The sequence below is a fragment of the Mustelus asterias genome, chromosome 20 (assembly GCF_964213995.1).
Source record: "Mustelus asterias chromosome 20, sMusAst1.hap1.1, whole genome shotgun sequence".
In the NCBI taxonomy this organism is placed as follows: domain Eukaryota; kingdom Metazoa; phylum Chordata; class Chondrichthyes; order Carcharhiniformes; family Triakidae; genus Mustelus; species Mustelus asterias.
Window position 1 is genome coordinate 66446679 of NC_135820.1, and position 22633 is coordinate 66469311.

General features: G+C 39.9%; 1 protein-coding gene across 9 annotated transcripts in view; it reads right to left on the reverse strand.

The window, feature by feature from the left end:
• Positions 1-12387: 12387 nt before the first annotated feature.
• Positions 12388-22633, reverse strand: part of osbpl2b (oxysterol binding protein-like 2b) — a 74126-nt gene continuing 63880 nt past the window's right edge. For all 9 annotated transcript variants that reach the window (XM_078236730.1, XM_078236724.1, XM_078236729.1 and 6 more), the window contains 6 exons: positions 21448-21537; positions 21042-21165; positions 19297-19425; positions 17827-17950; positions 17316-17406; positions 12388-15415 (listed from right to left, as the gene is read on the reverse strand). In XM_078236730.1, the coding sequence (XP_078092856.1) occupies positions 15313-15415; positions 17316-17406; positions 17827-17950; positions 19297-19425; positions 21042-21165; positions 21448-21537 (661 nt within the window). In that variant the 3' untranslated portion in view covers positions 12388-15312. The remainder of the gene's footprint in view (positions 15416-17315; positions 17407-17826; positions 17951-19296; positions 19426-21041; positions 21166-21447; positions 21538-22633) is intronic.

The following is a 22633-nucleotide window of genomic DNA, read 5'->3' on the forward strand; positions in this document are numbered from 1 at the left end:
GGCGCATTCCGCTTCCTGAATGGCTCAGGCGGCTGTCAATCATCACGCCTCAGCACTTCCATTGTCAGGTTTGGTTGAGCGGCAGGCTGAGCGGAAGTGCTGTGTCATTGGCCGCCCGGCAGTCTGCTGCCTCCCCTGGCAGCAATGCGGTACTGCACCTGTCTACATGTCAACAAAGCGCTGAAGGAGATAACTCTTGTGCTCTTCTTCCATTGTTTATTGCACCTCTCTACATGTCAACAAGCCCCCCCCTCTACCCCAGCTGAAATAAATGCTCTTCTTCCATTGCTTAGCATATGATTTGAAATTATTTTTCCTCAGTGACACTGTCACAGTGGTTAGTACTGCTGCTTCACAGTGCCCTCCCGGACCCTGGTTCAATTTCAGATTTGGGCGACTGTGCGGAGTTTGCACATTCTCCCTGTGTCTACATGGTTCTCTGGTTTCCTCCCGCAGTCCGAAAGATGTGCTGGTTAGGTGCATTGGTCATGCTAAATTCTCCCTCAGTGTACCCAAACAGGGGCCAAAGTGTGGCGACTCGGGGATTTTCGTGGTAATTTCATTGCAGTGTTAATATAAGTCTACTTCTGACTTTAATAAATAGATAGCTTTTTTAAAGCCAGATATTTGTTACAAGCAGGCTGTTCCAATGTCAAGCACTTTCGAACCTTGCGCGTGGTCACAAAACGTGTTTTGATTTGATCTGATTTGGTGTACAGCAGGAAGTATTGTTTCTTTGCTGTACATAGGGGAGTAGGAAAGGAGAGGGTGCAGAATATAGTGTGAAGTGTCATTTGTCAAATCAAAACATTTGATGGGGCAGTACAGTGACTATCACTGCTCCCTCACAGCACCAGGGACCCAGGTTTGATTCCTGGCTTGGGTGACTGCCTGTGTCGAGTTTGCAAGTTCTCCCCATGTCTTCACAGGTTTCCTCCGGGTGCTCTAGTTTCCTCCCACAGTCCGAAAGACGTGCTGGTTAGGTGCATTGGTTATGCTAAATTCTCCCTCGGTGTACCAAACAGGGGCCAAAGTGTGGCGACTCGGGGATTTTCGTGGTAATTTCATTGCAGTGTTAATATAAGTCTACTTCTGACTTTAATAAATAGATAGCTTTTTTAAAGCCAGATATTTGTTACAAGCAGGCTGTTCCAATGTCAAGCACTTTCGAACCTTGCGCGTGGTCACAAAACGTGTTTTGATTTGATCTGATTTGGTATACAGTAGGAATTATTTTGCTGTACTTAGGGGAGTAGGAAAGGAGAGGGTGCAGAATATAGTGTGAAGTGTCATTTGCCAAATTGAAACATTTGATGGGGCAGTACGGTGACTGTCACTGCTGCCTCACAGCACCAGGACCCAGGTTTGATTCCTGGCTTGGGTGACTGCCTGTGTCGAGTTTGCAAGTTCTCCCCATGTCTTCACAGGTTTCCTCCGGGTGCTCTAGTTTCCTCCCACAGTCCAAAGATGTGCAGGTTAGGTGGATTGGCTATGCTAAATTGTCCCTTAGTCTCCCAAGATATGTAGGTTAGATGGGTTAGCCATGGTAAATGTGTGGAGTTGTGGGATAGTTTAGTTTTAGTTTATTTATTCGTGTCACAGTAGGCTTACATTAACACTCAATGAAGTTATTGTGAAAATCCCCCAGTCGCCACACTCCAGCGCCTGTTCGGGTACACTGAGGGAGAATTTAGCATGGCCAATGCACCTAATCAGCACATCTTTCAGACTGTGGGAGGAAACCGGAGCACCCGGCGGAATCCCACGCAGACACGGGGAGAACGTGCAAACGCCACACAGTGACCCAAAGCCGGAATTGAACGCTGTGAAGCAGCAGCTAACCACTGTGCCACTGGATAGGACAGGGAAAGGGCCTGGGTAAGATACTCTGTCAGAGAGTCGGTGCAGACTCGATGGGCCAAATGGCCTCCTTCTGCACTGTAGGGATTCTGAGGTATTGGACCAGTTGCTTCAGTTTCACCAACAGCAAAATATAGAGTTACAATCTTACAACCCAAAACAGACACATCAGAAAAAAACAAGTTAATGCCAATTTCTATAGGCACAACAGTGCCTGGTTACGGTCTGAATTGCACTGCCTGAGTGTGTGGTAGTAGTAGATTCAATTGAGACATTCAAAAGAGAATTGGCTAATTAATTGAAGCAAAAAAAAAATTGCAGGGCTACAAGGAAAAGGCAGGAGTGTGTGATTAGGAGTTTCTCTCCCGAGTGCCAGCATAGGCACGACGACCAAATGGCCTATGCCTGGGCTGTAACCATTCTATGGTTCAATTGCAGCGACCTCTTCCCACCCTGCTTGTCTCAAAATGCTATTATTTCCACTATTCTTAGTCACATACCAATCTCTCACTGAAATGCATCAATGCCCATGAACCATTCCGTGTAGCAGTGTGTTTCATTTTCACACCATGCTTTGTGTAAAATAATTCATCTCAACACCTCACGTGATCTATGAATAAAGGTAATTATAAAGGTATGAAGACAGAGCTAGCTAAAGTGAACTAGGAAACCAGGTTAAAGATTAAACATTAGATTTTTAAGAAATATTTAAGAACTCTCAGCAAAGATTTATCCCAGTGAGAAAGAAAGACTCTTTGAGAAGGATGAATCTCCATGGCTGAATAAGGAAGTGAAGGATAGTATCAAATTGACAAAAACACTGCATAATTTTGCAAAGATTAGTGGTAGGTCGTAACATTGGTCTGGTTTTAAGAAGCAGCATAAAATGACTAATAAAGAAGAGGAAGTAAATTATGAAAGAAAGCTAGCTAGTAATATAAAAGCAGATAGTAAGAGTTTCTCCAGATATTTAAATAGAAAATGAGTAATTAAAGCTAATATTGGTTCTCTAGAGAGTCTGGGGAACAAGAAAATGGCAAGAGACATTGAACATACGGACATACAAATTAGGAGCAGAAGTAGACCACTCAGCCCCTCGAGCCTGCTCCACCATTGAATAAGATCATGGCTGATCTGATTGTAACTTCAATACCACATTCCCACCTGCCCCTGATAACCCTAATTAAAACCCTATCCAGCTCTGCCTTAAAAATATTCAAAGATTCTTCTTCCACCACCTTTTGAGGAAGAGAGTTCCAGAGACTCATGATCTTCAGAGAAAAAAAATCTTCTAACCTCTGACTTAAATGAGTGAAACTCATTTTTTTTTAAATTACCGCTAGCTCTAGATTCTTCGACAAGAGGAAACATCCTCTCCACATCCACCGTGTTAATATGCCTCAGGGTCTTCAATGTTTAGATCAAGTCGCCTCTTACTCTTATAAACTCTCGTGGATACAACCATAACTTCTACAATTTTTCCTCATAAGACAACCTGCCCATTCTGGTTTTAGTGTAGCAAACCTTCTCTGAACTGTTTCTAATGCATTTACATCTTTCCTTAACTAAGAAGACCAATACTCCAGATGTGGTCTTACCAATGCTCTGTACAATTGAAATATAATCTCCCTACCTTTGTAAACAATTTCACTTACAATAAATAACAATAGATAACATTCCACTAGCTTTCCTAATTTCTTGCTGTAACTATATACCAGCCTTTTGTGATTACTGCACTAGAACACCCAGATCCATCTGCACCTCTGAGCTCTTCAATCACTCACCTTTTAGATAATAAGCCTTATTCTTCCTGCTAAAATGGACAGTTTCACATTTGCCCACATTGTATTCCATTTGCCAGATTTCTGCCCACTCACTTAACCTATGTCATTTTGTAGCCTCCTTATTCCATTGTATCTGTCTTCACTGTGGAAGACTTAGACTTAGAAAACTTCCCAAAGATCCTTGAAAATCAAGAGGTGAACTGGGGAGAAGGAACTTAAAACAATCATCATCATTAGAGAAAAGATACTGGAAGAACTATTAGACCTAAAGGCTGACAAATCCCTAGGACAAGATGGCCTGCATAATAGAGTCTTAAAAGAAGTGGCTGCTGGGAAAATAGATGCATTGGCTAAAATCTTCCAAAATTTCTTAGATTCTGGAAGAGTCTCAGTGGATTGGAAAATGACAAAAGTAACATCTTTATTCAAGAAAGGAGGGAGACAGAAAACATGGAACTACAGCCCAGTTAGCCTAACATCTAACATAGAAAAATTGCTACGATCAATTATTAAAGAGGTAGAAGCAGGTTCGATTGAGGCATTAACATGTGGGATATTAGCAGTAAAGATGAAATAATTCACCATTATTATTAGAAGCATCAGGAATAAGCTATGCTTTCCAGTAAAATATTTTATTTGTATAAATAACTTGAAACAATCCATCATAATGACAAGTTAGATGAAAGCTTGAAGGAGGAAGTATTAAAGCTTACAGGAAAAGAGTTCAAGATAGATTTGCAGTGGACAGCCTGAATTTGTAACTACTCCCAACACATGTACAATCGACTGAATGTCTTCCTGCATGTTTTTTTAAATTCGTTCTTTGGGTGTGACATTGCTGTTTGTGCCCATCCCTGTTTTCCTTTCAGTAGGTGTTGGTGAGTGGCTTGCTAGACCATTTCAGAGGGGCAGTTAAGAGTCAACCAAATTAATGTGCATCTGGAATCACATGTAAGCCAGACTGGGTAAGAACAGCAGATTTCATCCCCTGAAGGGCAACAGTGAAACAGCTGAGTCTTTACAATGATCTAGTAGCATCGTGATCATTACTAATGAGACTAGTATTTTATTTCAAATTTATTGGTTAACTGAATTTAAAGCCCCCCAGTTGCCACGGTGGGATTTGAATGCATGTTTTCAAAGCATTAGTCTAAGCCTCTGGCTTACTAGTCCAATAACATTACCAATATGCTACCATCCCTTCATAAGGTCAATTTTACAAGAACATACATTGAAGTTAATGTCTGTAAAATTAATGTGCAAAAGTATAGAATTGGCACAGCTTAGCCTCTCCCAAAAACTTAGTACTTCTCAATTGCCTACTCTGTTGAAACAGGAGGCACTGAATTTTAGAATATCTTGCAAGACATTTTGGGGCCCAAAAGTCTTCTCTCTTTAGGCCTAACATTTGAGGTTCACTTCAATTTCAGTGCAAGAAATTTCACATAGTACTTAAGTTCTGGCTCTCTTTGACAACTTTGTATTAGAAGGATAAAGGTATCATTAGAGTTATGTTTTTCACCTGTCTCCTCTGGGAAAATACCCAGAGTATAATCAGGTGAATTATTTGTTATGAGGCAAAATGGCAGTGGGAGTTCCTCAATTTCACCTCCTTAACCATTACCCAAAATTCAAGTGTTTGGGAAGAGGGTCGTTTAGGGTCACTGGCTTGCAGTGAAGGTAGAGAGAGAATCCAGAATCATTGAGGTTAAGCTTGGCCATCATGGCTAGAAGCAATCAAATCTCAAACATGGTGGGTAACTGGCAGAACTAATAGAAACCTAAGTGGGAAAAGTTTTGATGCAGAACTGTGAATCAAATGTCTAAATTAAAAGGGAAAACATTTTATATCATTACATGATAGAATCGTAGAATCCTACAGTGCAGAAGGAGGCCATTCAGCCCATTGAGTCTGCACTGACCACAATGCCATCCAGGTCCTAACCCCATAACCCCATGCATTTATCCTAGCTTGTCCCCCTGACACTAAGGAGCAATTTAGCACGGCCAATCCGCCTAACTCTCACATCTTTGTGACTATGGGAAGAAACCGGAGCTTCTGGAGGAAACCCATGCAGACACGGGGAGACTGTGCAAACTCCACACAGAGTGACCCAAGCCAGGAATCGAACCTGAGTCCCTGGTGCTGTGAGGCAGCAGTGCTAACCACTGTGCCACCCCAACAGATAAAAAGATTTTAAACTAAAGTGAGAGCCGTGCTGTAAAAGATAAAATGCAAATCATTGTAAATAAAATCCTGAGAAACCATGGGGTATAAATACACCTCAGGTGATACAAAATGGGTTGTACTGGATCACACAACCATTCAACACCATAGCCAACATTTAGTTATATTACTGCATTAAGTGGCAATGAATTCACGACTGCCTATTTTGTGCCATTGCCTGAGAGAAATTTTTACCTCTCCCCCCCACTCTTCCCACCAATTTTCCTCATCGGTAACTTGTAATTTTTTTTAACCTTAATTGTGACACATTTATTGCCTTGTGGCATTTATTGTATTACTACGATCGGAGGAGAACTGCTGTCATGTTCAAATTGAAGCAGGGTTCTGGTCAGTATCTGAAACTGTATTTTACAGTTAAAGTCATCCATCAGCAGTTCCATGAAAATTCTACTAGATTAAAGAAGCGGAATTGCTCTCACGTGCCCAATGGATGAATCCTGTTAGGAAAAATAACTGAAATTATTAACTTATTCCTCACATTGTAGGTGAGAGAAATAGTGTGAATTAACTGTGAAGATGTTGCACTTATTCACTAAATATGCTAGAAAAAGCTACAGCCTGTCCAAGTGTGCGTGATAGCATGACATTGTCCGCATTAGTGCCAAACAATCTCTGTGACACCAAAAGAAACCTTTACAAAATGTGTTCATAGACTCCATAGATGTGGATTCTCATTACGTCAGATTTTAATCATCATTGAGATTTAAGAATTATTTTAAAACTTTTTCTGCCTTTTATCTCTTGCTCCATCCCGTTTTCCTTGATTTTACGTTAAGTATTCTTAACGTAAGCTCCTGGTTTAGACTTTGCATGCTTCAGTAAGGATTTGTCAGTCGGACTGGTTAAGAAGCACACTATCGATTGTCCTGCCACACGGTTTTCTTCTTAAATTCTAGGCTGCACCCTCTCCAGATCCATTTTAATTTTGCCTTTAAACTGGGCACATCCTCCTGTCATCATTTTCAAACAAGGGCACTTACTTCTAGACCCAGCCTCGCCACTTGTTCCACACCAAGTCTATCTATACTTTTAGAATGTTTACAGCACAGAATGATGCCATTTGGTCCATTGAGTCTATGCCAGCAAGACCAACTCAACTTGTCCCACTCTCATCTTTTTCCCATAGTCCTGCAAATACATTTCTTCATTGTTCACTTTCACTGGGATTTTTTTTGCTCCAGGAAAAATCTTGGCCCTTGTTCCCAAGAGCCAAATGTACCATCCAAGTTCCAACTATGCCATGAACCTGGTCTGCTTTACATCTTAATTCTCCTGACAGCCCTCGAGATAAAACAATTTTCTGTTTTGCCATCTCATTTCTCCTCCAAATATTTAATGAAGATATATGTAGATATATCTTCAGCACATCTGCCACATAATTCATTTGATGTCACCCACTAACAAGTTCACTGTTGCAGCTTTTCATCTCCATTGTAAGAGAATTTTTCGAAGTCTAACTTTTCCTAGATTGTTATTTTTGTTACATTGTTACATTGTCACCATCTTACTCCTTCACACTATTCACTTCTTTTGAATCCTTCTTTGTAGCAACAATGGTAATAAAATGGTTTAAGTTTGTTGCCCACATTTATCATCGCAAAAAAAACTTTATATCAATGTATGCGTATAATCAGTGATCAAAGAACTGTCATATAATATCCCTTCAACATGGTGGCGTATTGCGACACTATGGACTTCTTACAGAAACTCAGCACACGTGGAGCAGTTGAACCAGGAACACTTCTCGTCACAATGGATGGCTCGGCACTCTACACCAGCTTCCCCCACAACGACAGCATTGCTGCAACTGCCTCAGTGCTCAATGCCGACAACTGCCAATCTCCAGATGCAATTCTTCAACTCATCCACTTCATTCTGGACCACAATGTCTTCACCTTCAACAACCAGTTCTTCATCCAGACACAAGGAACCCCAGCCATGGGGACCAAATTCGCACCTCAATGTGCCAACATCTTCATGCACCAGTTCGAACAAGACTTCTTCACCACACAGGACCTTCAACCGATGCTATACACTAGATACATCGATGATATTTTCTTCCTTTGGACTCACGGCGAAGAATCACTGAGATAACTACATGATAACATCAATAAGTTCCATCCCACCATCAGACTCACCATGGACTACTCTCCAGAATCAGTTGTATTCTTGGGCACACGCATCTCCATCAAGGATGGTCACCTTAGCACTTCACTGTACCGCAAGCCCACGGATAACCTCATGATGCTCCACTTCTCCAGCTTCCACCCTAAACACGTTAAAGAAGCCATCCCTTACGGACAAGCCCTCCGTATACACAGGATCTGCTCGGATGAGGAGGAACGTAACAGGCACCTACAGACGCTGAAAGACGCCCTTGTAAGAACAGGATATGGCACTCGACTCATCGATCGGCAGTTCTGACTCGCCACAGCGAAAAACCACACTGACCTCCTCAGAAGGCAAATACGGGACACAGCCAACAGAGTACCCTTCGTTGTCCAGCGGAGAAGCTATGAAATCTTCTTCGGAGCCTTCAACATGTCATCGATGAAGTCGAACATCTCACCAAGGCCATCCACACACACCCACTACTTGCCTTCAAACAACCACGCAACCTCAAGCAGACCATTGTTCGCAGCAAACCACCCAGCCTTCAGGAGAACAGTGACCCCGACACCACACAACCCTGCCACAGCAACCTCTGCAAGACCTGCCGGATCATCGACATGGATGCCATCATCTCACGTGATAACACCATCCACCAGGTACACAGTACATACTCATGTGACTTGGCCAACGTTGTCTACCTGATACGTTGCAGGAAAGGATGTCCGGAGGCACGGTACATCGGCGAGACTGTGCAGATGCTACGACAACGGATGAATGGACACCACTCGACAATCGCCAGGTAGGAGTGTTCCCTTCCTGTCGGGGAACAATTCAGCAGTCGAGGGCATTCAGCCTCTGATCTTCGGGTAAACATTCTCCAAGGCGGCCTTCAAGACACACACCGCAGAATCGCCGAGCAGAAACTGATAACCAAGTTCCACACACGAGGACGGCCTCAACCGGGATCTTGGGTTCATGTCACACTACCTGTGACCCCCACAACTTGCCTGGATTTGCAAAATCTTACTGTCCTGGCTTCAGACCATTCACACCTCTTTAACCTGAGCTTAACCCTCTCTCCACTCGCATTGTCTGTACTTGTAAAAACTTGATTACCTGTTAAGACTCGCATTCCATTATCTTTCAATTGAATCTGTGTCTATATATGCCCAACCCACCACTCACCTGATGAAGGAGCAACGCTCCGAAAGCTCGTGCTACCAAATTAACCTGTGTTCTTGACAGTTGTGTGTAATGGTAAAGGGGATAAGTAATTATGCAACAAATTGATCAAGTATTTTTGAAGTCCATGTTCCCACTGTATTCCAGCATGTCTACCTAAGACTCTGCAGAGTATGAATGCACCGACCTCTACCAGACACTCCCAGATGCTATCTTGTGCTTTCAGAAGAGTCCTCACTGCATTGCATCATCCTCGTGAAATATTGCAGCTAATAGGGCCTCATGAGCACACCTCCCTTGTTTGGCCAGCGCAATGGCCTCATCACCTGCAGCCGGAGCTTTCCTGATGTCATAACCCTCCTCCCCATCTACTCCCCCCCCCCTTACCAGAGCAGATGTGCAGCTCCTCCATCTCCTCATCATCCAGGATCTCCCCCCTCTGCAGTGTCAGGTTGTGCAGCGTGCAACAAGCCATGATGATGTATGAGACTCTTGGTTAAATGCCCAGCTCCAGCTGCATCTCAAGGTCCTTCACGCATGCCTGAGAGTCCTAGGCACCACCACGACAAACATTTAGTTTCCTTGATGGCTAAAAGCCCACCCACCTCCACTCCACACCACGTGGCCAAGTGGCAACAGCTTCAGCCATTCAACTGCATCCTGGCAGGTGCAGGTACCATTCTAAAATGCACTCCTAAGTGGCACGGTTTGATAAGACCCATAAGGGTTGCTGCACATCAATGGAGTGCCATCGTTCGCAAGCACCTTACTAGACCTTAATATCTACAATCGAAGGGGTTCTGAGCTCCTCACCCCGTGACTGTTGTCCAATTGTTTCACAGCTCCATAAAAGTCAACTTAATTTCCAGTCTGTGCCCGAGGGGTTGAGTTCAAGAACAATTGGTGGCATTGTCAGAAATTTGTGTTGCTCGAGTTGGGTAGCTCTTCAGAAACCAAACTCCAAGTATGTCAGTGGAGCAGATGCTGAACAGTCGGAGCTGCAGAAGAATGTGCAAACTCCAAATGTGTGGTCAATTTCTTCACACCACAACTCCCATCCCCCCCCCACCCTTCATGTGCTTACGCACTTCCTTCAGTCTGTGCTGCCTTCCCCCCCCCTCCCCCTCTGCAGCCCTTGCTCCCAAGGCTCCCCATGGTGTTGCCTCCCCTCCCAGCCAGGGGATTTAAATTTGAGGTGGGATTCCAGCGTGTGGCCACAATAAAAAGATGCTAATTTATTAAGTCCCTCACATTCAACGGCAGGTTACATGGCCCACCATTGTCAGGGGAGGGGACAATCACACCTATTTACGCCATCAGGAAAGATAACTCGGGCCTTCCACTGAGGTTCTTCAATTGCGCCGCCAAACATGCTAGTCACCATCAGAGGGAGACAATCCTAGCCCTTTTCTTGACTTTCCCGTCACTTTGTCCACAAAGTCTTTAGTAATAAACTAAATTTCTTACATCTGTGCACTGCTTGCCTACAAAGTCTAACTTCTTGTTCTTATGTTTTTGTCAATTTTCCATATCAAAGTTTCTAGGCCCATGTTTACAATAGAAATTGCTTATAACAACTTTTGACACTGTGACAATCCTATATTGTAGTGGCACTCTAGTACCTCAGATCTGTCTCTTAATGCTTAAACTTGTACTGTTAAGAAACCCCTCTGTTCCAACCAACTCTACTTCTTTACTTTCCAAACTGTCCTAAGTTTTTCTATTTACTTCCGCATAATAGCCAAAGAATGAAATTAAAGTATGGCAAGAATTAACAACTTTAAAATGGGAACTGAATTACATCTGCATACTCTGGTCTAATTATCTCTGATCCTCTTAACCCTACTTCACCTGAACACCAAGTATGCACTCACTGGGCTAAATTTACATCTTCTCAACTTCAGAAAGTCAGTCCACTTAGCTGAAAGTTTGGTCTCCCAAGAATCAGGTATAGGCACTGTATTCCAACACAGGTCCAAGATGGGCACTGGGACATTAGCCCAGTTATCCACACGATTGGGAGCCCTGCTAGCCCTTGTATTGGGAGGAGCCATTTTAAATGGCAATTCCAATGTTATTTTTGATTGCAAGTCACAACTTGCCACTTTTTCAACTCCGGGGAAAACTTGGCAAGTTTAAAATCCCAAGGCTGCGATGTGCTACACTGCTGCGTGTCTTTCTTTATCTCATCACCACAAAAGATCTATTAGTCAACACACAAATACACACTTCAAAAAAAGTTTTATTTTTAAGTAAATATTTATACATTTTGACTTAACATACATTAATTTAGAATTATGCGGACTCTTCTGAAAAAAATATTACAACTGATTTGAAGCTTCATTAATGGGCCTTGACATTTAAATATTATAAAAATAAGTCAATTTTACATAAGTGTTTGTGTTTTATGAACTGAACTCTTCATGCAACATGTAGTAAGGCAAAGAAACAACTCTTAACAATTCAACCGAGAAGCAGCTATCCAGGAAGGCAAAAATCAGTTGACTTTTCGTAGCTCAATATTGAATATAAATCATAGTGTATGAGATTATTTGGTTGTAAACTAGATGGCAAAAAAGAATTTCATTTTTTTGTCACAGTTCAAATTATCCCTAGTCAAATGAGTTAAAATGACATTATTTTGTTTCAAGTTATACTATAGAGACTACAATAATTTATATTTATAAATTTGGAAGTATATCAATTTTATGGAGCACAGGACATGGATCAGATTGTTTAACTTGAAATAGTGCTTTATTAAACATCATTGCTCCATACAAAAAAAAATTGTCATGAACATAATTCAGGTTGTGACAGTTCTGGAGTAAGTCACAGCAAATTGGATAAAAAGTAAAAACTGGACAAGTTTACAAGTTTAATTTGAAAAGAGACAGTATCTTAAGAAACATTTGTACTTAGACTGTAGTTAATAACTACCAAAAATCAAATTTCCTCTACCACCTTATATCTTTTAAGCCTTTAGTACATCTAATCAGGTTAATATATATTTTTTTACATCTGTACCATAAATACAGAAGACCACTTTCTGTAATATTTAAAAATGCTTAGCCAAAATTATTAGAAGTATTTAAGGGAACATAAAACATTGTCGATATTATACATTTGGTAGTTTTAAACTTCAGCCCGTATAATAGCAAAAATAAATATGGTCTCTTTAAATATATCACTGTTGTCTTTCCAATTTAACAGACAGCCATCTCTGTATTCTCATTTCTCACTTGCTTACTGTCATATAATGACACATTTCACTTCACCACCGAAATTCTAATGTCTCTGTGTTTCATGCATTACAAATTAGCACTGGAGGAAAAAGAATACAAGTTAAGAAAATCATGGGGACACAAAGTGATGTGTTAATAATATGTACTGCTGTGATTTGTTCTGGAAGCAGTATGCATCTGACATTTGCATAGTTTTTGATAATGGTGCTGTGAAAGTAAAAACTGCAATGCTAGCTATTAAAAATATTACCAGTTAAACATGTAGAATGTAAATTTAGTTGTTATCCAGCACAATACAAGTGAATACAGAAGACTGCTGAAAATTCACCAGCAGCTGGACCAATTTACTTGAGTACACCTCAATCCCAGAAAACAGAACAATAGAGTACAACAGCAAATTAATTGGCTAGAAATTTCCTATACAATTTGGAGAACACAAATAGCATCAAGAACAGATTAGGTAATACCCATGATATCTTAGGTTGATGCATATATCTATCTGCGCATGTTTCTATATGTACAGTATCCCCAGACACTTGTTTCCACAAAGTTGCACTTTACCATGTCTCGAATCCCTGCAACTGCTTCAGTATTCCTTTTGGGAAGTTGAAACATTAGCACTTCCCAGTTCTCAAAATATTTTATAAATGTTCTGATCATACTTGACAACATGTAATGCTTCAGATTCTCCACCCACCAAAAATGTCAATTTTTTTTTAAAAAGGGGCTGAACAAGAGAAAGTTGAAAAGTGATCTATACAACTCAAAAAAATGGCAATTCAGTGTTATTTATAGGGACAGACAACAGTTTCCTCTCATCTATGGGGGTTGGTACTGCTGTTCTTTAGTTTCCAGCTTGTTTATTGATCCACAACCATCAATAGTAAATACAAGTCACTAATTTATTAGCAAAAGTTCCCATAATTTCAAGCCCAGTGAAAGTATATTTTATCTTTGTACAATCTGATTCTCTATTCCACAAAATTGTATCTCTGAATTCAAGTTGAAATAACATTTTACCATCATGGCTTCAGGACATCTACACACAAGCACACAAATAAAATAAAGATCACTTTGGCAATAAAATATACAGTTACATTTTTTTTTGTTTTTTGATTTGTAAATCTTCACGTAAACAATGATGCAAGCAGCTCCTGGCATTGTTACATTTTCTTAACAGCACATATCTAGGGACATTCAAAACATGCATTAGAGTGTATTATTGCAAAACAACTATCGGTAAAACAAATGGTCACTCTCACAGAGAGGGAGGATATTGTCGGGGAGTGAAATAAAAGGGAATGGATCAAGATTCTGGGCTACTGACATTTGTACTCTTATAACTCAAATGTTTTAAGACTTGTAAAAAAAAACACCTTTCCCCCACTGATGTGCTGATAGATTACTAAAGATATCTATTACCATTAACAGAAGTCCATTACATAAAGTTCTGTTCTAGGCAGCCAAGAAAAAAAGCATTAATCCCGAGAGCAATACTTCAGGTAAGGGACACATGGAAGATTAAAATCTAAATTCCAAAGAAGCAACACCAAATCTGAAGTGAGAAAATTTATTCATTTTCACAGCAATAATGAAATCAACAAAATACCTCTTTCATGAAAAAGTTTTTTGACATTAAGGTGTGCAACACCACTGAATTATTTAGATTGTAGGGCTGTTTAACAGCTGTATGTATTTCAATTACCTTCACCGATTTATAGGTTCATTGAAAAGCATCTAGCAAGCTTCAGTACAATAGATTGGTTATTGGGGACCCATTTATGGAGCTCAAACTATTTGGAGTCAATTACTTTCCCCACTCCCAACACATTTATTAAAATCTTTATTAAATTGCAACCGTTTCATGTACAGATCAACACTTCTGCACTGATGTGAAATTCCATTTCTTGGGAAACAAAAAAGGGAAAAGCAATGCAAAGTTTATCTTTGTACACCATTCTAGTGGAATTGCAACCTTTATTCAGACCTAAGTATATTAGTTTTATTTTGATTAACCATTGAAAACACAAGTACCTAGTTTTCAAGTCATAACCACCAGTAAAGCCATCTTCTTAAAAAAAAAACTATTTCTCCTTTATCTTGACGAGTTTCCTCCATTTCTCTCTCGAAGACAGCCTTCTATGTAATTCCACGCATACCAGGTGGTTTCTGGTACTTCATCCAAGTCACCTTTATTTGCTGTGAGCTTTTGTAATGACTGTCTGCAGGATATTTCACCATAAGCGGCTTCACATTTGCATCCAATTTCGTCCTCATCCATCGTTTGCACATGCACATCTCAACGAATCAGGGCCACTGGATAATATCAGGGGTGTGATCCCCTCAGCCACACTATCCGTACCACCTCTTGGCAGCTTATCCCTACTTAACTCAGGGATGAAACAACCCTTTAAAGTGTCCACACCCTGGCTGAAATTAGCTAGCTCAGGGATCAAATCTGGACTCCGCCCCCCCCCCCCCCCCCCGCCCCCCCCGCCCGATCTGCATGGCTCAGTTACACACCGATCAATTGGGTTAGCCATCTGGGAAGTGGGAGGCATGGTGGGGGGGGAAAATGAGACTCCACTAAACATTTCTACTGTAATCCTTGAATCTCAGAAGTAGCACCCAATTATGTCAGATTAGAAATGCTAGCAAAACAATTCAAGCATTGTATTATTTATATATGAACAGCCAGGAGAAACTTTCCAAAATCTCTTTTCAGTTATTGCACATAAACATTATAGTTAGAGATTCTGGGATTGACATCAGTGTAAGTTAAACAAAAGTAAAACAGACAAAACCAGGGTAGAAGATTTAGAAGTTGTAGAAATGTTAAAGTCACTTGATCGACATTCAACGATACTGTTGAGAATAAAAATCCTCAGTAAATATCAGGGCAATCTTCGTAATTTCTTTCCCAGTACTTCCCTGTATAAATCCAGTCTGTTGTTCGTGTGTGCTGATTGACATCCTGTCGGAACCACCTGTAGAAATAAAATTAATCAGAACTTTGTTATTAACAAACATTTTAGAAAACATTTCTAAGCAAATCAAATCAATGTTTTGGTGCATTTCTATTCTTTTTGACTCATTATGATGCAAGTCCTGCAGTAAATTCAATTTACCCATGTATTAGTCACTGTTTCATCCCAATCAAGTCAGAGTTCAGGAAATAGAGCTTTACGGTAAGACATAGGAGTAGAATTAGACCTCTCAGCCCATCGAGTTTGCTCTGCCATTCAATCATGGCTGATATTTTTCTCATCCCCATTCTCCTGCCTTTTCCCCATAACCCCTGATCCCCTTATTAATCAAGAACCTATCTATCTCTGTCTTAAAGACACTCAATGACCTGGCCTCCACAGTCTTCTGCAACAAAGAGTTCCACAGATTCACCACTCTCTGGCTGCAGAAATTCCTCCTCATCTCTGTTTTAAAGAATCATCCGTTTCGAGGTTGTGCTCTCTAGTTCTAGTTTTTCCTACTAGTGGAAACATCCTCTCTACGTCCACTCTATCCAGGCCTCGCAGTATCCTGTAAGTTTCAGTAAGATCCCCCCTCATCCTTCTAAACTCCAACGAGTACAGACCCAGAGTCCTCAACCATTCCTCATACGGCAAGCTCTTCATTCCAGGGATCATTCTTGTGAACCTCCTCTGGACCCTTTCCAAGGCCTGCACATCCTTCCTTAGATACGGGGCCCAGAACTGCTCACAATACTCCAATGGGGTCTGATCAGAGCCTTTTACAGCCTCAGAAGTACATCCCTGCTCTTGAATTCTAGCCCTCTCGACACGAATGCTAATATTGCATTTACCTTCCTAACTGCTGACTGAACCTGCACATTAACCTTCAGAGAATCTTGAACAAGGACTCCCAAGTCCCTTCGAGCTTCTGATTTCCTAAGCATTTTCCCATTTAGAAAATAGTCTATGTTTCCATAGTGCATAACATCACACTTTTCCACATGTATTCCATCTGCCACTTCTTTGCCCACTCTCCTAGCCTGTCCAAGTCCATCTGCAGCCCCCCTGCTTCCTCAATACTACCTGTCCCTCTACATATCTTTGTATCATCTGCAAACTTAGCAACAGTGCCTTCAGTTCCTTCTTCCAAATAGTTAATGTACATTGTGAAGAGTTGTGGTCCCAGCACCGACCCCTGAGGCACACCACTAGTCACCGGCTGCCATTCTGAAAAAGACCCAATTAGATCTACAGCTGGTATTTAGAATATTTACTACTTATCCTTTATTTTGGTTACAAGTGCAACCTTGATGTACTTAAAGCCTCTTTCCATGTTGACCAATATATTTCAAATTATATTTATTTCTTGTTAAATAATAAATGTACATGAGGATATACTTTAATTATTTTAATACATAAAAGTATAAAGAACAGACTTCATAATGCAAGGCTTTAACATTCATTCATTGCAAAGAACTGAAACACTCATTTCAATGTCTGCAGGTTTAAGCTATTTTTAGGCTTATCTGCAAATTTTCAAGATTGTGTTGATTCGACAGAAGGGTTCAAATGCTTTACAGCACAAAAATCAGAAAGTTAGGAACAAAAAAGGAAGTTGCACAGAAATTCTAATACTGAAGGCGATTGATTTGTAGAAACAATCAGTACAGGCTGCTGGAAAAGGCTGAAAAAATGGATTCAGGAGAAACGTGGCAGTCTGGCGAGAGTCAGTATTGAAAGTTTTAATAAAAAGACAGGCAAAATGGTTAGGAACACAAGAATGTGTTCGATCTTGTGATTCCTAGGATATATCTCAGATCCTACATTAAGACTTATTGAGCAAAAGAAAAAGCTATTAAGCCCAAAGATTCTTAAGCGCACGCTTCTTCTGGGGCCAGTAAATTGGGAACGTATTAACCTGGCTTTCCATTCCTCTTCATTTTTGGATCTGTCTTTACGAGCAGCTCGTTGTTTCTCCTCTAACCTTTCTTTCTCTGCACCTGCAAAATCTGTCAAATACATAATTACACATTTAGTTTAAAAAAAAAAGACTGGCGTGAAGCTGTAGTAATTTGCTCTTGTTCGAGATTTATCTTTTCATTAGCATGTTGGCATTAGCATCAAAAGCATTAATTAAATTTACAACTCAAAGCAGGATTACCACACACACTTACCCCTGAAGTTTTTGCTGGGTCTAATTACAAAATGTGTTTGATTATGATCAAGGTGCTTGATCTTTTTTAATCTTAGATCATGCAGTAAAATGGATAATCTAAACTAGTTTAATACTTTCTATAATATTTAGATTATTTGATCTGATTTACTATACATTAAAACAGTTTGTCTAAACAAATTAGCATGAATCCGCAAAACAAGGTAGTTGAACAAAATAAATTCTATCCCTGGTAGGCACCAATTTATGCACATACCCATGTTGCCATTTTCCATAGCTCGGATATCTGGTCGAAAACGACAATCAGTTGGAGCTAAAGCACTCTCCATTTCTTCATCCAGTTCATTCAGCATCATTGCAAAGTTAGTGAAATTATACATCTAGAAATAGGAACATTTTGTCTGCTATTACGTATTGCACAACAGTGAACACAACTTAAAACAGTTTGCTGGATTTGACATATGCATTTCCTAGGGTAGCTTTCAAACTAAAAATGCACAATTATAAACTTCTCAGAGGCATCTTCAAGTTCGCAGACTCCCTTCCAGGTTTTCATGTGGAAAACTGCATCAACATATTGACCTGCTTACAAAAAAGAGATAACCACATCCAATAGTCCAAGTTTGGACTTTGGTTAGCTTTCAAAAAACAGCTTTTAAAGGCTTTTTTCAGCTAGTGCAATCCAAGTTTTTCTGCTTGCACTCAATTATCATCTCCAGGAGAGCACAGACTTAATTTTGTCCCCTCTTTTTTACAAATATATATCACCATTATAAATTTCTATGTCTGCATTTATAATAGAAATATGTCACACTATAGTTACATGCTCTTGTCGGTGGTTGTATTTCATCACTTTTAGTGGCACAAAGGTGCAATTACAGCATGATAATTTTACTTGGGAAGTTTCCATATTAATGTGGATATATAAATTTAAGAAAAAACTGATCAAGAGTTTTACAATATGAAATTGATCACTAGAGTTGATTAAAATATTAAGCAGCATTTTCAAACTGCTAATTAATCAGTTACTGACCCTATTCTCAAAGCCCTACCTCCGTTACATTGATGTATTCCATAACCCACTTTCTGAACACAGTGCTGCCACTAGCATGATTGTCGAACGGTTAAGAAACACTGACTGGCACTTTAAACAATGCATCAGTGAAGTATACAACTGTGAGATCTTCGATTTAACAATTCAATGCATCATCTATTCTTCAGGACATTGTTTCCCATTGGCTGTGCCAATTTTAGCTTTTCAAACATAATTTATCATCATGGGGTTTTATGCATTTATCAATCTGGTGCTTAATTGCTGAATTTTTTTTTGTTTGTTTATATATCCAATTCAGAGTTTCAGCAAGTGAGACATTCCAGATCCAAGCTGACAGGACAGAGCTCTCACTTTCTGTCTTGGGCTGGATCTATATGACCCAAGCTGATTGGAGCAGGCAGTGCACCTTCTCCAAGGCTCGATCTCATTTGCATCTTAGTCAAAAGGCCGAGATGCCGCTTTAAAAAATTGCTTCAAATGAAGCCTTAGTGTAACCTCATGACTTCAAACAAGTGCAGCATATCGATACTACACTTGATCTTAATGTTTTTCCAATTGTTTAGTAGCGCAACAATGTTGTGTTCAGTGTCAGAAGCAGCACATACAGGCGATGTCTACATGCGCACATTTTGCTTAGTGTTATTTAAGGTTATATCAGACTTTTGTTCTTACCTGAGAAGAGTATGAAGGTCTTGCTGCTATCCTCCAGAGCAGTTTGCTTCCAGGAACAACTTGTACAGTTTCCTGAATTTCAGGCATCTCATCAGCTTCATCATTTTCGGCTCGTACATCATCTTCTGGCTGAAACACATCAACAATCTGCTTTATAAAGCTATTTGAGAGAGAGAGCACATTAACAATCCACACACTCAGAGCAGAAACTCTTGTCTCTAATTGAAAAAAAACTTCCACTACATAATCAAAACAAAGCTGCTGTAGAGCACTAGAGCTTGTAATCAATGGATTATAGGCAGTATGCCTATCAACAAAGCTTCATACCACGCATCGTGCTAGTTCTTCAGGTCATTAATCATAAATGAACTAAATTCATCGGCAGAATTTTATGTTACCAAGTTCTGAGGTGCTGTTGTTGGGGAACATAAAATTGAATAGATGGGATTCCCCCAGGAACTCGCGTGCCCAAACCCAGATGCAATTTCATGCTTGGGCAGGCAGGGCAATTGGCAGGAAACCCACCCATTAAGGCCCTTAAGTGGCTACTTAAGGGCCTTAACCCGCCCAGCCTCAATTTTTGGGCTGGGTAGGAAAGCAACATTTACACATTTCCCTATCTCAGGTGGGGCGGGTTGGGATGAGGAGGGGAATAGGGAAGGGGAGCCACATTTCCGAAGGCTATTCCCCACTCCTGGACTTGTTTGAGGAGTGCCAATTGTTTAACATCTTTAAAATTCTACCCCATGTAATGTGTAGAGGAAAAGAAAAGACAAACAGGGACAAATTTCCTTGGCACCTATCCTATTCTTCTGCTATAACTTTGACGGATCTTCAGCAGAAATGGCAGTTACATGTATAAAGTAAGGGACCAAATCAGAAACTTCAAGGTGCATTATGAAGCTAGACGAGACCAACTATTTTGATTTTGGCATTAGTGTGAGAATAAATTGTTTCACTCCAGGTGAGATTCTATTGACCCACTAGGAAGCTTTTATTAAAACAAACTGTAATAATACAGTTTAACTATAACAAAAATTAGTGGAACTTTTACCAACTGAAGTACTTAAATATGACAATCTATTAGTTCAAATTAAAGTAATATTCCTCATAGATGTTAATTCCTCTTCAAGGTCAGTTTGCAAACAACAGGCTTGTGTGCTAGTGTGGGCACTGCTGGTCCTCAAGCTTCCAGAACACCTCTGGAGAGAAATACTCAATTTCTAGCAGGTTCCAAACTGCAGTCTCCAGAGAGAGAGAGAGGAAGACCTGCTGCTCCTTGCAGACCTAAGCTGAAAACTACCTGCTTGTCTCTGTAAGCTCAACTCCACTCATTAGCACATGACTTGGCCTCTATCAATCAAACCCCACTCTGAAACCCCAGGGAACAACCCAAAAAAAAATGAACAAAACTACAATGGCTCAGATTAAAAACAAACACCCAATATCTAGGATAAATTATCTTTCTATATTCTCAGCACGTGGGCCGCCTGGAACAAACAGATCAGCACCAATTAAATAGAGCAGGCTCTTAAAACATAACTTTCATAAGAACCATGATATAAATACATTTCTTAGAATCACCGTATCACCACAATAAGTTGTTTTCAAAGTTAGAGTAGAGTGAGAAGCTGCAACAGGTGACATCTGCTTTAACATAATTTATGTACTTGCTAGTTTTATTCAAGGTGTACAATAACCTAGTGCACAACTTCCAATGTACACACCAGCAGCAAAAAGAGTACCTCTTTAAATTTCTTTTGGTCTCCACCCTTCTTATCATTTTTCTTGTAGGTCTCATATGTGTTAGCGTCCACACACCACAGACATTCAGTCCATTTGCCATATATCACACACACCTTCCTTTTACTGCGAAGGAAGAAAATGCACACAATATGGTTTTAGTTTAACGAAGGCATACAACATTAGGAAAATGCATTTAAACCATTTACAGTAGGTAATTTTTTGCCTCCAGTTATTGAAAAGAGAGAAAAAGTGAAAGAAAAAGAACATACATTTATATAATATCTTTCACCACGTCCTAAGGAATTTACAGCCAAATGAATGTTTTTCACCCCAAAAAACAGGGACTTGCTACTAATTATAACTATTAAAACATAAAACATATCAGTGTATGTACTTCAAACAAACCTTTTGTCCTGAATGTATCCTTCAACTCTGTGCAGTTCCTTTCCAAAAAGCCCACATGGTTTAAAATGCAGCAAACATTTTTCACCAGTACTGCAAAGGGAAGAAATATGTGTCATATTACAGAACAGTGCAAAGACTCAAAAATGCGTACTTTGTCTGAAAGGAACTTTTGTAATATTTGGTTTGAGGTCAGATTTGTAGTAGAGGTATGGAATTAATACCCGGTCATTCTATATCATTTGAATGTAATATTGTTCACAGTATGAGCATGGGATTAGTTGGAAGAATTATCCTAATACCAAAAATCATTTGTGGATTAGAAATTCAAATATAGAATTCGAGCAAATTCACTTTAATCTCTTCTCTAATGAATGCACAACAAGCAAGAAGAATCAAGATCGGGTTTTGAGTCTTCCCAGTGTATGTTAGAGTTTAATTTTGAATGTAGATTTACATCTCTAAATTTCATGGAGGAAACTAGAAAAAAATTCTCTTGTAAATATAAGTGACACTATAAATTAGAAGATCAGTTAGGTTAAGCGTAAAGACCTCATCAAGCTCTCTTGATGCTCAAGAACTGAATTCAGGCATAAAAAGAGAATCAAAAGAGGTAGAAAATTGGATGGTAAACAGAAGCACTAAGTTTCCAACTCAAATATGTCACACTGGGAATTCTAACTGGTGAAGATAACACTTGTTCCATCCAACTCATGGCTAGGTGTCAGGAAGGGTAGTGCCACAGGGATGATATTCCCCTAAGAGTGCACAAGCAAATATAGTCAGAATAGGGGAAAATGGTTTAAAACTAACAGGAGTGTGAAGATGGTTCAGGTGATGAGAGATTTAGAAATCCAAAAACTTGAGGTAATAAGAAATATACCGGTGGTGGTAAAGACAAGCTGAGTGAGACACGAGGGCCAAAGTGCTTAACAGCAATAGTGCATCAGAGAATAAAGTCCATGAAGGGAATAGTAGTAAAAAAAATAAAATTGAAGTCACTTTACCGAAATACATGGAACATTGGCAATAAAGATAAATGAACTAGTGGCACAAACAGATAAACGATTCCGATCTAATCGCAATTAGAGATACAAGGTTATATGGTGACTAAGATTGGGAAATAAACATTCCAAGACACACAACATTTCGAAAAGACAGGCAGAATGTTAAAGAAGATGGAGCAGCT